Source organism: Citrus sinensis, chromosome 1, assembly GCF_022201045.2.
Source record: "Citrus sinensis cultivar Valencia sweet orange chromosome 1, DVS_A1.0, whole genome shotgun sequence".
NCBI lineage: Eukaryota > Viridiplantae > Streptophyta > Magnoliopsida > Sapindales > Rutaceae > Citrus > Citrus sinensis.
The window spans coordinates 20129479-20146527 of record NC_068556.1 but is presented as its reverse complement, the minus strand read 5'-3'; the positions used below and the strand labels follow the sequence as shown (position 1 = coordinate 20146527).

The 17049-nt window shown below is 36.1% G+C and overlaps 2 protein-coding genes and 1 long non-coding RNA gene across 3 annotated transcripts; 2 read left to right on the top strand and 1 right to left on the bottom strand.

The window, feature by feature from the left end:
* The first annotated feature begins 1090 nt into the window (after positions 1 to 1090).
* LOC102617033 (uncharacterized) lies at positions 1091 to 4980 on the top strand. Its single transcript, XM_052437064.1, has 3 exons — positions 1091 to 2261; positions 2874 to 3421; positions 4246 to 4980. The coding sequence occupies exons 1-3, from the start codon at positions 1190 to 1192 to the stop codon at positions 4798 to 4800; spliced, it is 2175 nt and encodes a 724-aa protein (XP_052293024.1). The 5' UTR covers positions 1091 to 1189; the 3' UTR covers positions 4801 to 4980.
* A 6-nt stretch (positions 4981 to 4986) lies between these two features.
* On the bottom strand, positions 4987 to 7227 carry LOC102610469 (uncharacterized). Its single transcript, XR_008053122.1, has 2 exons — positions 6935 to 7227; positions 4987 to 5599 (listed from the first exon to the last, which is right to left on the bottom strand). It is a non-coding gene; the product is annotated as an uncharacterized LOC102610469 (long non-coding RNA).
* Positions 7228 to 11538: 4311 nt separating this feature from the next.
* LOC102617331 (CRM-domain containing factor CFM3A, chloroplastic/mitochondrial-like) lies at positions 11539 to 17011 on the top strand. The gene is made up of 9 exons (XM_006489455.4): positions 11539 to 12685; positions 13164 to 13710; positions 13789 to 13919; positions 14387 to 14737; positions 15138 to 15294; positions 15380 to 15672; positions 16130 to 16189; positions 16314 to 16403; positions 16499 to 17011. The coding sequence occupies exons 1-9, from the start codon at positions 11732 to 11734 to the stop codon at positions 16724 to 16726; spliced, it is 2811 nt and encodes a 936-aa protein (XP_006489518.2). The 5' UTR covers positions 11539 to 11731; the 3' UTR covers positions 16727 to 17011.
* The last annotated feature ends 38 nt before the right edge of the window (positions 17012 to 17049 follow it).

Sequence of the window (17049 nt, the reverse complement as noted above, 5' to 3'; positions counted from 1 at the left end):
TAATTGCTTAAAAAAAAAAGCCACTTTGATGCTTTTCCTGCTAAACAAGATGTATAAATCTTTACTAGATTATGGCACAATGAAATAAGTAATTGCACATCATTAAAATTTTTATCATTCAATGGGAGAATGATATATACTTCACTTACGATAAAAATCTTGCGTGTTGTAACTTAAGAAGAACTGATTTAAGAACGAGAAAGATTAAGAGGGGATGATTGATCACTTTCCTTTTTTGGGGAACAATGAAATTCTCAGAACTCATAGCATGCTCCCCTGTTAATTTACAGGGATCATAGTTCAATTGGTTAACCGAATGAAAATGGTAGTGGCCTTTGTGCATGGATATGCAATAATACATTATGGCCAAAATTAGTTTGTTATCTCCGAGTATTATGCAATACCAATAACAAGAGCATAGCTAAAAACGAAGCCAAGGGTGCTAAACAAAGTCCTTTGCAAGTCATATTTAGTTATAAAAAAAAAAGACGGTGCACACAAAATTAATTAACTGAATGAATAAACGTTAATGTCCTATTTAGTAACCTCAATAACAGGCTGGATCGAATGAATAAATGAGAGATTCATAAATAGAGGTAAAGATTCTCAATACATATTATTCAATGGTTGGAGAGTAACCCAAAGTATTGCTTTACTCACTTTAAATAATTCTCAAAAAATTATCTTCCGATGAGAATGTTAAAAGTGCACTTAACACCACAAATTTTTGATAATATTTCAGAACCATTTCAAATTTTTATTTCATATCAATTAGTTTCTTTTCCCTTAATTACGTAACCAATGTTGAAAAATATAAAATAAAATATTATTTTATTCTTGAATTTATTTAAAGAAATAAAATAAAATATTATTTTATCTTCAATTATTTAATAGTGGCTAATGGAGTTAATAAAAACCTGTCTAGTTGATATAAAACAAAAAAATAAGGGGTTTTAAGAAAAATAAATGAAGCTGGATTTAATTGACTAATTTTGCAAAATCTTTCATTATGTAAGATTTTAAAACATAATATGAACTTTTTATAATAATTTTCTTAAAATGGGGTGGGTTTATAAAATTTATTGGGCAGAAATATCAAGCGGCAAACTGCAGTATTTAACGATCCAGGATTAATAATTTGGCATGCATCCTACACAAAACTCAAATATCATTGCATTCACAAGTTGACATGGATCGTAAATTGTATGAGGCTGCAGCTAAGGGTGACATTGAACCCTTCAGGGAAATAGCAAGAGATGAACTAGAAAGCATAGTAACTGATGTCATGAAAAATACAGTCTTGCATGTGAACATAATGCGATCCCATCTGACCCTGCAGACTGAAGAAGGAGAAATTAGTAGTGAATCAACCGAGTTCGTGGAACAGATACTTGATTTGTGTCCATCGTTACTATTTCAAGCTAATGCCAAAGGTGATTCTCCACTCCACCTTGCGGCCAAAAAGGGGCATACTGCTATTGTGGAATTTCTGATTGTATTCGCGAATAGACAGCCTATAGACCTAGAACGCGGTGTCGAAAGCGCAGCGAGGCAGATACTAAAGATGACAAATGAGGAGCAGAACACACCGTTGCACGAGGCAGTGCGACTTCGTAGCGTCGATGTTGTGAAAATTTTAATCAAAGCAGACCCTCATGTTTCGTATTCTGCTAATCGCAACAGTGAAACTCTACTTTATATGGCTGTGGCGAATGGATCTGCCGAGATAGTAGCTGAAATTTTACAAAACTGCCCCCAAAGCGCAGCGAGGCAGATGCTAGAGAAGACAAATGAGGAGCAGAACACACCGTTGCACGAGGCAGTGCGACTTCGTAGAGTCGATGTTGTGAAAATTTTAATCAAAGCAGACCCTCATGTTCCGTATTCTGCTAATCGCAACAGTGAAACTCCACTTTATATGGCTGTGGCGAATGGATCTGCCGAGATAGTAGCTGAAATTTTACAAAACTGCCCCGAAAGCGCAGCGAGGCAGATGCTAGAGAAGACAAATGAGGAGCAGAACACACCGTTGCACGAGGCAGTGCGACTTCGTAGCGTCTATGTTGCGAAAATTTTAATCGAAGCAGACCCTCATGTTCCGTATTCTGCTAATCGCAACAGCGAAACTCCACTTTATATGGCTGCGGCGAATGGATCTGTCAAGATAGTAGCTAAAATTTTACAAAAATGCCCATCACCTGCTCATGAAGGTCCCGATGGGAAGACTGCCTTGCATGCTGCAGTCTACACATATCCCACAGGTACGCTTAAACGACTATTTTTTTTAATTTTTTTTTTTGTCTTAATCACGAGATATCTTAGAGAGGGTTCTAATTGTAAGAGGCACCTTTAAATCCGTACCACAACTTAGATTAGAAATTTCTGCTCTAACTGAGAAGCACAGGTTCTCCCAACAAAGGCGACTTCCCTGCTACTCGAACTGGGAAGCAAACTCAGTCAAATCACTTAAGGAGACTCTATTATCAATGGAGCCAACACTTTGTTGATTGGCTTAAACGACTATATATATATATATATATATGCACACACATGCACATACACAGTTATACTCAAAGTGTGGATATCCGCTCGAAATTTGGTGGACATAAAAATAAAATGAGATAGAATTCGATATTCAGTTGGATTTGTGATGATCAGCGAATCAACGGTGAAATTTGTTTAATATGTGTCCAAGTTGGGTTCCAAGAAATTGTCAGCTAAATTTGTCTGTCCGTATGATGATCTGTATTTGTTGAGTTGTCATCCACCAAAATTAAAAAAAAAAAAAATCATTATTTTCACCTTCAAGAAAATTAAAGCTTTTGCTTTATAAATTTAATTTGTTTAGTTCGTTATTTATTATCTTCTTTCAGAAGTGATAAAGCGATTACTTTTACATGAGGAAAAGAGGAGTTTGACAGCAGTACAAGACAAATACGGTTGGACTCCACTCCATCATGCTGCATATAGTGGTCGCGAATTGACCTCAAAACTGTTATTAGAACGTGATACATCAGCTGCATTCATCGGTGACAAAGATCGAAATATGACAGCTCTTCATTTAGCAGCCGCCAGAGGGCATATAGGGATAGTAAATGAAATTATTTCCTCTTGTCCATATCGTCTTCTAGTAAAGGTCGATGACAGACGCTGGAATTTTCTTCACTTTGCTATGGTCAGTTTAGATATCTTCCAATTGAGCCGTCTCCTAATAAAACGTCCGATCGTCAGAAGCAGCTGTTTGTTAAGTAAGGACGTAGATGGAAACACTCCTCTCCACGTGGTTGCTGCTGTCTGTCGACTTTCACCCCGTGTGGCTGTCCTTCCGTTCCTTCTCAAAGTTGTAGGCGGTAATGATGCCGTCAACAATCATGGTATTAGTGTTCAAGATGTAAAAGGTCGTGGATTTCCTGAGCTCGAGGTAAATTCTTTTTTACTGTTTACTCATTGCTACCTTTTTTTTTTAATTTATTGCTACCTGCTCCTCACGGCTACTAATTGTTTATGCGGGCGCAGCTATTCCAAGTAATGTTAATCAATTCATACTTCGTTTTTATTTTTCTTAAATGGGAACAACTTTTTCATCGCATTGCACTGCAATATCGAACATTTGTGAGTAAAAATTAACAATGTTGTTATGAGTTTAACCCAAAAAAAAAAAGTTTAAAAAGAGCATGTTATATGTGGTCCTATATCACTAATTCCTAGAGTCACACGCATAAGCACGTCATAACATTAATATAGAGGAAAATGCTATTTGTACAAATATTTTATACATATATTTCTTGTGTTTTGTGCTTCTCACGAACTGCATATGGCATATCGGATCATACAGTTTTTTTTTTTTTGGTGGGTCACTTAACTCATTTTATATTTACAAAGTCTAAATTAGTTTAATGTGAAGAATGGGTTTCATCGGTCTTGAATGTGCTACACACGATATAATATTATCATAAATTATTATGTGTGCTAAATGATTACTTACATTATCATCTTAATTGTTTTATAGTGAATGGGGTGAGGTATTCGTGTGTATGCCACGTTATTTGTATCAAATGTTAGTGAAGCATACCACACCCCCTCTCCCTCTCTCTATATATACATACTGTATTGTATATAACTAAATCTTATAAAAAAAGGTATCTTTTGTCCTGGCCTTGAAATTGGTCCTCTTTTTTAAAAAATTGTTTCATAAATTTTCTTAGATCAATATTTAATTTACCTAATATGATCAACATATCGCAGCAAGAAATCCAAGAGTTGTCCAAAAATGTTGGCCGTGGACAATATCCAAATGGTATTCTCCGGGTGCAAACAGAAAAAGAGCCAATCGATGAAGAAGCATTAAAAGAAATGCAATCGCTACATACGGTAGTGGCTGCACTTATTGCAACAGTTACCTTCGCTGCAGGGTTCACATTACCGGGTGGTTACTGGGGTAAAGAAGGCCCAATTCCCGGCACTCCAATCCTCATAAAAAATGCAGGTTTCCGAGCATTTGTTGTATCTGATGTCATAGCCATGGTCCTCTCCGTTTCAGCTATCTTTATTTATTTCCTTACTCCAGCTAAGACCCTTCGGCAAACCAAGTTTCTTTCAGAAATGCCCCATAATTTCATCATGGTTTCCTTGTTAGCAATGGTGGTTGCATTTATTGCAGGCACATACGCAGTGTTGGCACCTTCTGCTGGGCTTTCCGTTGCTACTTGTGTCCTTGGCTCGAGCTTCTTTCTCTTTGCCTTTGCCAACACGTTCATGCTAGTTCGTGGACTCCACCAAAGAATGTTCGGCAATAACTAAAAGTATTTGTATATGTACCCCTTTTTCATGATTTAATTAGAAAAAAATATCTCTATGTTGGAGAAATTAGCATGATTCTGTGTAGTTGTCCTGGAATGTTGAGCTATTACTTACTTGTGTCCTTGGCTCGAGCTATTTTATACATATGTTGGAAAAATAAATCTCTATACATTACTTCAACTGGGATTGTACTCGATTGTGCTGAGCTATTATCATCAAAAGAGGATTACGTACAAATACAAGGTCAACGGGAAATTGAAAGTAGCATATTAGCATTCCAACATTTCTAACTAACAAATTCTACCTACAACAGGGTCATGTATAGGTGCTTTTCAAGTGCTGAAGAAAACATAGAGGTTAGTGCACAGCAGCTTCACGAAGAAAATCACCCTTTAAACTGACTAACGCATGAAATTCCCTTTCAACCTCTACCCACAACATCTTTCTCAATCTTCAAGTTCTTGTCACCCAGGAAGACCGGATTCTCAGCTAGCACATAACGGTAAATAGGCATTTTCGTGCAAGTAAGACATATCGATTGACACACAGTTGAAAAGAACCCCATGCTTCAGCATCTTGTGTACAATCCCCTGAAAAATCTTGCCAATGAAAACAACAGGAAAGAGCATCTCCCCTGCGTTCTCTCTAACTTTTCCCTCCCCTGTGCTCTCCAGAGTTGTGACAGCAAGATAGCATCCAAGATCTTTGGTGGACTTTCTGCCAGCAAAGTCATCCAACAAACAGATAACAATAGTGACCAGATTTTCAGCAGGGTCTACAACATTCCAGGGCAACTTCACTTTGACAAACATTGGGTTCCACATGTAATCATAAACCAAATACCAATGAGTGAGATAAATAATAATCTATTCCAAGTTTCGATTCCTAAAGTTTTCACAGACTCTGTCTTTCCATGTCTGATGAAATCATCAATATTTGTTGACACTTGACAGGATTTGGCAGATTTGTTCGAAAGAAAACCACAAAATATATAATTGAAAATGAGAAATTTGTTTTCTTTAAGCAACAGAGCACATAGGGAAACAAGTTGGCAGTGGCGGTGAGTAGCAGGCAGCGAAAACCAATAGCATAACATTTAGATAGTGGAACTCAAATGCGCAATCATAATTCAGAGTGCTGCCATCATTAAGCGACAATTTGTAGAATGCAGTCCACAAGCCAAGGTTGCACTTATTTGAATTGCAACTAAATAGCTTGAAAAAGATGAAGAAAACAAACTAATTGATGCAAATATGCACATCAAATAAAGAACATATGACTCTATTAAAATGGAATGTTCTATAAAAGAAAGTTCTAAAGCAAGAAAACAACCTTCTCCAGGTGAGCCTCTCTTGTTGCATGAAAAGATCTTAGATAGTTTCTAAATATGCGTCAAGTGGGAACTGTAAAAAGTTCCAGGCTGGGATACCAAACACAACCCTTCACACCACCAGGCTAAATTGTTTAAAGCATAAATTTTTCCAAATCTACGAAAAACAATGAATTTGACATAATTTTTATTAACATTGCTCCATTCTCAAGAGTGTAAAAAAGCATAAGAGTAAAAAATCTGAAATTTTGCACCTCATAATCTCACCATCGAAAATCAAAAGCTACTTAAGGCCTAAACAAGGATCACCATGATCCGTATCCAGCATTTCACTAAACAAGGAGATTTCTATCTAGCATTTCATTCATACACTATAATCTGTACATCCATTTTGCCACATGAAAACCCAATTTCTATAACTAGCACATTGTCTCTGAAAGCCATACATTTTTAGCATCTGAAAGTCATACATTTTTAGCTTTTTTTTCCCTGGATGTCCCTTTATCTTCAAACTAATTCAAAGCAAACCATATCAAAAAATCAAAATCACCAAACCCCTCCAAAAAAATAAAAATAAAAGAGAGATATATAAAAGACTCGACGTATTACCAAGAAATGAAATACATTTTAAATGCTAAATGTACAAAACAAACAGTCAATAACAATCATTTCATTCGATCATCAAAGTGTCCCAACAAGAAAATTTCAGGAAAAAAAAAAACAAAGCATTTGGGTATCTAGGAAAGATTTTTTTTAAAAAAATAAAATGAAATGACAATTAGAGCTTAATGATTAAAACCTTACCCAGCAGTAAAAGTGATGAAGCACTTTCTGACTCACCGAGTCTGTAACTCGTTCTCTCGTGATCCTTCAACTTACGTTCTCTGTCGGAGTGGAGCTCTCACAGGCACAGCTGTGGTCAAAATGGCTAAACTGAGGTCAATAGTTGCCAGCCGCGTCAAAAATAAGGTGGTGAATTTCCAATGATTTTTATGAACCCACCCCTCTCCCAAAAACTAATTGCCATAAACCCACATTATTTTTTAAAAAATATAAATAAAGAAGAAATGTTGGAGATTTAATGGAATAAAATTGAATAACTAATTATTAAATATAAGAGCACATGTTTCTTGAAGTTATTTTGTTATTTTATATTATCAGGACAAAATAAATAAATAAAACTTATCTTAAAACAATATTAATAGTTAAAGATATATAAATATAAAAAAAAAGAATTATAAGAATGACTTAATTGATTAATTGTCAAAATTTTTGTTGATTTATATATTTTAAAAATTGCATAAACTTATTACAATTATTTTCTAAAAACGAGATAGATTTATGAAACTAGTGGAGTGGAAATATTCCCACCCCAAAAAAAGAAAAAAAAATTGTAAGAGATAATAACATGTGGGTCTCCTTTTTTGTATTTCCTCAAATAAGGACATAGTTTGTACATTCAGTATCAAAAAGTCATTAACCAATACGAAACGACTAAAATGTTGGTGAAAACTCTGAAATGTAAGGGTAATATAATCAATTTTATCAAGTGTTAGGAGCTTATTTTATACAAATTAACAAATAATATGAGAAGTAAAGGTATTCAGTAAGTCTAATGTTATTATGTTCTCATAAACTTTTCCTTCTCCAATTCCACTTGTTGGATTCTTGAACTTGGGCAGGCTTACATTATATCAAAACGGAATAAACATACTAATATAGACTCAATTACAAGCCTCAAATCATTTCTTTTTCTAATTTTTTTATCACAAAAATTGTGTTAAAAAAATAAAGCTTATATAAAATAATGATACATTTTCATTGTATTTTGATACAAATTGTTTTTTAACAAAATGGTTGAGAAAATATATAAGAAACAATAATGAAATGTACAATTTTCAGATTTGGGAACTATAAATTGCAATGCTGAGACAGTAGAATAGCTTGTGCAAATTAATATGCCCCAAAACAGAAGAAAGCATCAATCATTTCTAATTCTAGTGTGCTGAGAAACAAGCCTTCTAGGCTTCTATGTAAGTAGCAGCTACATATCCATAAGTTCTTTTCTTTTCTTTTCTTTTTCTCTTTTTCAAGTAATTCGCATAAACCTCCTCTTGTTTATACTGCAAGGAAATGCAGGTCTGTTCATTATTCCTGCATAATATGTACAAGCATTTACAAGTCAATATCACCAAGACCAGTCCCACCAGATAATAAAATTGGTCCAATTGATTCACCTTCTACTCTGCCAAATACCAAGTACTTCCATTTTAGATTTCTCCCTTGGCTTCCCTGATCCATCGCACTGCAATCACTAAGAATTGGACCACCACGCCATTCCCTATCTTTGGTTGTTGGTCGTATGAGAAGAATGGCTTTTTCCTGGAAACATGGCGGTAAGTTGGCACCCGTCGAGGTGACATTAAAGTATATTTCACAGGACCATACCACAATATGACTCAAAGCTAAATGTTGCATAAAAAACTCCATGCAAGACTTCTCCCTTGACGGGCAAGAAAGTGCGACACATAAATGCTAACGGAAGTACACAACCCCTGACCATTCACAGAGGGCCCCTCTTTGCCAATGCTCTTCAAGTTGGTTACTGAAAGAAAGTAACCATGACCCTTGCAAGCCTTCTCATTTATCAAGCCCTTCAAGTTGGTTACAAACTTAAAATATATCGCTGAGGAACCCGCAGCCCGTTTGGTGTCCAAACTTTTTAGCAGGCACCGCTACATCCCTGAGCAATTCCAATTTGAAAAACATTTGTCATCCATATAAAAACAACTAAAATAAGTAGGATTATTACACAATTAATCAACCAAAAATCTTCCAGATTCTATGCAGCCGTACAACATTTATTATTGCAAATCTTCCCAAATACAATACTTGTGAAATGTTGTATCGTTAGCCATTGCAGTATAATGCTGCTAAGAAATCTAATAGAAAAAATGAACAAGAATACAATGATGCTGATACCACTGTATGCAACCCTAACTACGCCATGACTTGGAGGTTAATTTGAAAACTAATCAAAATTTTAAAATTAGTATTGTATCCATAGTACAATCCACAAAAATCGAAGAACAAACTAATAAAAAGGTTGTACCAAAATGAGATCAATGACTAAAGGAGCATTTTCAGATACATTTTGAAAACAATAATTTGTTCCTATGAACACATCAGTGTTTCGGATCATTACTCATCAGTAATCTATTTGGTTGTATATATACCTTCTCTTGCGTACTAACTCATGTTAAATATCTAAAGTAATTTATGCTACCTAGCTCTTCACTAACACCAAAGCAGCAAAAAGCACTAATACTCTCTCCAGTTAACATGAAAAAAGAACTCAACATCACCAGCTAAAATTTCAAAATTTGGATGGGGTATAAACAAGTGTACGAGGCTTGTTGGCGAATCAAACTCGTCAGGCTTAAGCGGCAACGTTTTGGTGTGTTACAAGCATTAAGAAGTCACGAGGAAAAGCACGTGTTTTCACTTAATATCCCTTAAGCTTCAAAACGGCAGTGACTTTGTGTCGTTTTAGTGACACACGTGATGGTCATGTGAGTTTGCTTAAGCCGGTTCAGTAAAGCCGTTATCCCACATGTCAACGAGCTGCACATTCTCGGTTTGCCGGTTTGTTGCTGGTATAACAGTTTTGATTCATCCTTGTAAACAATATAGAGGGAGAGAGAATAGAGAGTGTGGTTAATCTTTTTCTTTGTAACCTCTTGTGCAAGCTGTGTAAAAGATCCTCCATTGTTATTCAATAAAACTCCCCAGAAAGCTTCTCCTGTAGACGGTTGTGCCATTCTTGGTACAGCCGAACCACGTAATTGTTCTGTGTTGGCTGTGATGGTTTCTGTTTTTAGTTTCTTGATTCATTGATCTAGTAGAGAGTTCTTGCATTAAACTAATTCTTTCTGGATTTAATCTTCTCATTGTGCAATTTGAATAAATCCGATTAAAGATCCAGGGAAGTGGTTGAGTCTTGCAAAGGTTACAAGCAGATTCAATCACCACAAAGTGTAACAACCATTTAAAGATCTCATTTTGCAACATTCACTATAAAGGCCATAGTCCTAATATCCAATACAAAAACAAACAGAGAATATTCATGCAATGAGCAAAGAACTTAAATAACCTTCAGGGTTTAAAGAGAAATTAGAACATGCAAATGCACACAGAAGTAGAATTGAACTGAGATGAAGAGATCAAGTGATGGGGTTGGTTTAAATAGAAAAAAAAAACAGAATGTTCTGACATCAGATGATGATATAATGGTATCTTCACATTATATATAGCGTGTTAGTTAGTCCGGATTCGAATTGTAATGATGAAAAACTTGACCTGTGTTTCTTCTTCGTTGACTTTGAGCGGGACAAAGTTAATATGTTGGAAACACTCTGCAAACGCACTCATGTTTACCGTTTTGGAGGCAATGATATGCTATCTGTATTTTTCATGTTGTCATATCCCTCAAGTCCTGCAGAGTTTTTACGTTAACATTTTAATGTCTTAGTATTAATTCACTTGCAAAAATATATTAAGATCTAGAGCCCCACATGGAAAGTGGATTTTTAAATTAATTGAGTTTTACCCATATTTTCACGAATAATTAGTGTCAGAATGTGATTTCACATGAAGTAATATGCGGCTTCATGACTGTTGTTGTCTTATTCAGAACTGAACAACTTTGGGGAGTTTAGGATTTTACTCGTGGTAATTTTCAAATTGCAGTGTTTATAACATAAAACTAAAAACTTGTTTTTTAAAAAAGGAGAAATTTTAGAATACATCTGAGATACCATATCGGTCATATAATAAATAAATAATATCATGATATGTGTGTATTTATTTTAAAAAATTATCATGCAAGTGGTAGTTATATTAAATTCAACTACATATGTCATTTATGCATCAATTAATTGTAATACATCTGAGTTATTCTAAAATTTCTCTTAAAAAGGTGAAATGAAGAAGAAAAAAAAAGACCTTTGTTACATAAATAAAGAATTTCCATTCCATAGAACGAATAATATAATTTTATATTAGAATAGAAGGACGCCTTTACTTGGTGCAGCTCCAAGTAGTTTTTAAAATTCATACTTTAATTAATATTAGTAAGAAATATAGGATTTTTACATGTAATATTTTTGTTAGTTTAGGAGTAATTAATATTAGTAAGTAATAGGGTTGGACAAGTCTTGTGTTAATATTTTACTTTTAAAAGATTTTCCAATCATATTAATATCTTCAAAATGTAGATATTTATTTTGATTTCTATTTTCTTTTCAGTTAAGAAGCAGATAATATTTATATATCTAATTTCTCTGTTTTTTATAATTTTATTTTTTTATTTCATATTATTTTTTATAATCCAAATATTATTACCTTAGATATTTTTCCTCGCCGCAGCGCAGATAACATAGCGATGGCAAAATGCAGTCTCGAGAAATATGTCAGCGTCTAATTGCTGCCGAGCTTCCAAAACCCAAAACCTCAAATTTGTAGCCTCAAAACAGTTGCAATCGATGCTTGCTTTTCACTAAATTTAGTTTATGCGCTGAAAATCTTTAGCTAATCAATGATATGGCTCTAGTCCCTAGTCGCCAGTTCTGCCCAGCAACAGCCATTTTCGATTCGTTTCAATCATCCTTTTCAAAGTTCCACGGTACCCATTTTCATTTCTTCAGGTGCGGTCACTCAATTCCTCTTAAAAATCGCTTCTTTTATCAAAATTTCTCTTCAAATTCTGCCCATGAAAAAAACCCTCCAAGAAAAACTTGTTCTTTTTCCACAAATAATTTTTTTTCTCAACATGATAAAGATGATAATGCAAACTTATGTTCTAGTAGCAGTTGGTTAGTTAAATGGAACAAACCCAATAAATATAACCGCCTGAAACCGCCTCAGGCAAGCGTGAATTACAGAAAAAATAATGTGGATTTGTCAGCTCTAGGTTTTGCTAGGACTGACAGTGATGGTAATGGTGTTGGTGGTGTTGATGATGGTGGTAGTACAATGGGGAAGATTGTGGAGAAACTGAAGAAATTTGGTTACGTTGGTGATGGTGATGGTGATGGTGATGGTGATAATGATGAGAGGAGAGGGCAAGGAAAAGAGAGAGTGATTGAAAAAGGGTCTATAGAGGATATATTTTATGTGGAAGAAGGATTATTGCCGAATGCACGAGGAGGGTTTTCAAAAGAATCGCCGTTGGGGCTAGGAGAGGAGGTAGGGAGTGATGGAGAAGTGAAGTTTCCATGGGAGAAACGGAAGGAGGAGGTAGCGGAGGGGAGGTGGTTGGTGAAGAGGAGGAGTAGTAGGACTTCACTGGCAGAGTTGACTCTACCGGAGTCCGAGTTGAGGAGGTTGAGGAATTTGACATTTCAGACTAAGAGCAAGACAAGGATTAAGGGTGCCGGTCTTACTCAAGCTGTAGTGGACATAATTCATGAGAAGTGGAAGACGTCGGAGATTGTTAGGTTGAAGATTGAAGGAGCCCCAGCGCTCAATATGAAGAGGATGCATGAGATATTGGAGGTTCGCTTCTTGTGAACTTCTGTTACTTTGATTTTGTGTTGTTGTTTTGGTTTCTCTAAAAATTTATATTTCTTTGTTTATGATTGGTGATTAAATTTCATAATTAATTAGAAGTAATGGACTATGAATGAAACCACTTCAATGCACTAAAGTGTAAACTGAAACATGTCAGTTGGATTTCATACCTTTGTAATGGAAGGATGTTGAAGGCCTTTGTCAAGATTTCTTCAAAATTAACCTCTTCTTTTGGGAGTAAATTTTTAATCCATATTCATGTTTAGCACAAGCGGTATTCATATATGCATGATTCTCAGTGCTACGCTGCAGTTCATGCAATAATATTGCATCCATCTTTCAATTGTCATCCATACAGAGAAAAACACTAACACATGTGCTTCAAGTTAAATAATTTCTGACATTTTTCATTGTAATCAATCAATTGATTGAACTTCCTCCTTTGTTTGTCTTCATTCTTTAGAGAAAAACTGGTGGATTGGTGATTTGGAGATCTGGCACTGCTGTTTCTTTGTATAGAGGTGTGAGTTATGAGGTTCCGTCAGTGCAACTGAACAAACGGATATATAAGAGAAATGAGCTACCTGCAAGCTCGGTATCTCATGCTACTGATAAGCAGATACACAAGCAAATTAGCATGTCTGGTAATTCCTTATCAGCAGCTGCAGATAAAACTGCTCAGGATCCTTCCAATTTTGATTCTTATAATAATGTGCATGCCACTCAAGTAAACTTGGAAACTGCCTCCGAGGAGCAAGAAACAGATTTTGTGCGAGAAGTAAAGTACGAAGATGAAGTGGAGAAGCTTTTAGATGGTCTGGGTCCTAGGTATACTGATTGGCCAGGATGTGATCCTTTACCTGTAGATGCAGATATGCTTCCTGGGATAGTTCCTGGTTACCAACCTCCTTTCAGAGTACTTCCTTATGGAGTCAGATCTACTCTTGCACGAAAGGAGGCAACAAATTTACAAAGGCTTGCTCGTGTTCTTCCTCCACACTTTGCCTTAGGTATGGCACATTATCCAGGGTAAATCCATATGTTATCGAAAATGGTCTTCCAAATAACTGTAAATATTCTGTCTCCAGGTCGAAGTAGGCAGCTCCAAGGTTTGGCTGTGGCCATGATTAAATTATGGGAAAAGAGTTCAATTGCTAAAATTGCACTTAAACGAGGTGTACAGCTGACTACTAGTGAGAGAATGGTTGAAGATATCAAGGTAATAGAACTAATCAGCTAATCTGTTCTGACTCACTAGAGTTGTAATCATATCAACATGCATCCAATTATCCCTTATCTTAAGGCTGTCATTTATGTTCTTCAACCTTTATATGTGCTTATTAAAAATTATTTTTCGTGATGCAAAAAATAATAAATCAATATGCAGATTATGATGTTTCACTGCATGCAGACTTTAGAATATTTAGGCAATAAGTCTTTACTCTGAGTGATCTCTGTAGACAAGATATCTCTATAGAATATTTTTACTTTTTCAACAATAATTATATCTAATAGCAATGTAATAGGTATTGTACACGAGTCATATCTTTTTGGAGCAAATAAAATTGGATGGCTTGATCATGTAGATGTCACCGGTCAGTTTATTAGTTTACTTTTCATCAATGCATGGAAGTCTCATTCAGCAATTCAAAGATGCTGGAATTAACCTTGGACATTTGGATGCAGAAATTGACAGGAGGCACGCTGCTTTCAAGAAACAAGGATTTTTTGGTATTCTATAGGGGAAAGAACTTTTTATCACCAGATGTCACTGAAGCATTACAGGAAAGGGAGAGATTGGCAAAGTCCCTTCAAGATGAAGAGGAGCAGGCTCGGTTGAGAGCCTCAGCCTTTGTCTTACCAAGCATTGAAACGATTGAGAAATCTGGAACTGCTGGGACCCTAAAGGAAACTTTGGATGCAAATTCTAGGTGGGGAAAGAGGCTGGACGACAGTCATAAGGAAAATCTGGTGAGAGAAGCTGAAGTACGGAGGCATGCCTACCTTGTTCAAAAACTGGAAAAGAAACTTGCTCGTGTGAGTTCATCTAAACTTGGGATCTTCCTGCTCTGATGATTTCATGCTGTATTTTTCAGTTACTACTTCTCTATTGCTCATTTTAACCAGAAACAATTCTAGGATGTGTAAGGCCTACTTTGTTGCTCAAGTTATGCCTGTTCTTATGATATAAGTGCTCTATCTCATATCAAAAGATTATATTCAATTGTTGGTAATTAGCATGATGCATCACAAAGGCATGAGTATCATAAGTGAAGTGAAGTCTCCCTAATTTCAGCCTTTTAACTTTAGCTCTAGTGGCAAAAAGGTGGCCGAGGTTGGGATATGTTTTAGTTTAAAATCTTACCCATCTTAAAAGGAAACTTAAAAGGAAAAAGGAAGCTGTGCATGGTTTGAACTTGGGATTTTTTCCTGTCAGGCTGAAAGGAAGTTGTTGAGAGCTGAACGAGCCTTATCAAAAGTAGAGGAATCTTTGAAACCAGCAGAAAGGCAAGCAGACCCAGAGAGCATAACCGACGAGGAGAGATTTATGTTTCGCAAGCTTGGTCTGAGGATGAAGGCTTTCTTACTTCTGGGTAAATAAATCTGATTAACTACCAAAGTTGTAATGGCTTTCATTTCTGGATATGAGATCTTATGGGAGTGTAATTCCTTTTTCAGGTAGGCGTGGAGTTTTTGATGGTACTGTGGAGAACATGCACTTGCACTGGAAGTACCGGGAATTGGTTAAGATAATTGTGAAAGTTAAAACTTTTGACCAGGCCAAAAAAATAGCATTAGCACTTGAAGCTGAAAGTGGAGGTGTGTTGGTTTCAGTAGACAAAATCTCCAAAGGCTATGCTATGGTTGTATACAGGGGAAAGGACTACCAGCGACCTTCCACATTGAGGCCAAAGAATCTTTTGACTAAGAGGAAGGCTTTGGCGCGTTCTATTGAACTTCAAAGACAAGAGGTATTGCTCAAAATTGTTATAGAAAGCTATTGTATTTGTATGGGATAGCGGGCTTTCGTATCTGAAGCTACTGATTTGTAAATCTATAATTAGATAAACTGTCCCATTTGCATCTAAGAATACACTTCATTAGTAGAAGCTCCACAAAGTATACCAGTGAAAAAAAATGTTGAGCTGCCCGGTAGGATCAGATTTATGCTATGAAAGGGGGCAAATTTTGCCACCACTTTCTACTTTGATTTCGGGGCACCCTAGCTAAACTTTCATAGGAACTGCTGAACTGGACTGGCCCTACCAACTAACCATTCCTATGTATGGTGGAGGCGGTGGCAGTGAATTCAGCATGTGTTGCCCACAATAATCAGTCCTCACCAGAACACGGGATTTTATTTTCACTGCTACCTCTACTTTAAGCACCTCTAATCTTGTCTGGTTGTCTAATTAATTTTTTCGACAGGCTCTCCTAAAGCACGTTGCAACTCTGGAGAGTAACGCGGGGAGACTAAGATCTGAAATTGTAAGGCCTTCTTTTGAATTTTAGCTTTCGCTATGCATAGCCTAGCTGTTGTGGATATGAATGAGAAAAATAATATTATTCTCGCTTCTCAAGCTAGTTTCTGGTTCTTGCTTGACATTGACAGGAACAAATGAACAGCGTGAAGGGCACTGGAGATGAGCAGTTGTACGACAAACTAGATTCTGCTTATGCCACAGAAGATGATGACTCTGAGGTCTGATATGGTTAACTGTCTGGATCAGCTCTTTCTGGCAGTTAAATCATCCGTGTACCAACTTCTCATTTGACTCCTGTCTTCTGCATTTACAGGATGAAGGAGATGAAGCATATCTTGAGATGTATGCGGGTGGAAATGACAATGAAGATGAAATTGATAACTCAACTCACAATCTCGAAATGGAATCAGATTTTCCTTACCATGCCCAAGATCAGGAGTCTGAAACAGAACTTATGGATTCTGAATCAGAAGCATACACGGTTCACAGTACCTATTGCGCAAGTACAGACATTGTAGAAGAAGATAACAATTTCTATTAATCTGAGATGGTGAAAAGTAACAGCACGTCTGTCATTGGCTGGATTAGACTGGCAAATCATCAAGCGGCCTACGTTTAAAAGTTGTCACACCACATAAAGAATGTACATTGTATAGATAAATTTGCATCTCTTGCCATTGTTTAGAAAAGAATCTGCTGCCATTTCTCATTCTGGCAGATAAAATTATGTTAATTCAGGAAAGTGAGGTTTTCTAAGCTCAAAATGGTTCAATGTTTTGCAAATGTAAGTCATTAACTCAATGCGCATGCATGCCTTTTACCTCAACCTTTTTCACAAGCCCTCTGCTGCATAATTCTAAAGTC

Coding starts and splice junctions, on each gene's coding strand:
- LOC102617033 (XM_052437064.1), top strand. CDS start 1,190: ATGGATCGTAAATTGTATGAGGCTGCAGCTAAGGGTGACATTGAACCC. Junction 2,262..2,873: donor AGTCTACACATATCCCACAG/GTACGCTTAAAC, acceptor ATCTTCTTTCAG/AAGTGATAAAGCGATTACTT. Junction 3,422..4,245: donor GTGGATTTCCTGAGCTCGAG/GTAAATTCTTTT, acceptor AACATATCGCAG/CAAGAAATCCAAGAGTTGTC.
- LOC102617331 (XM_006489455.4), top strand. CDS start 11,732: ATGGCTCTAGTCCCTAGTCGCCAGTTCTGCCCAGCAACAGCCATTTTC. Junction 13,920..14,386: donor GAATGGTTGAAGATATCAAG/GTAATAGAACTA, acceptor ATTTGGATGCAG/AAATTGACAGGAGGCACGCT. Junction 16,404..16,498: donor CAGAAGATGATGACTCTGAG/GTCTGATATGGT, acceptor CTGCATTTACAG/GATGAAGGAGATGAAGCATA.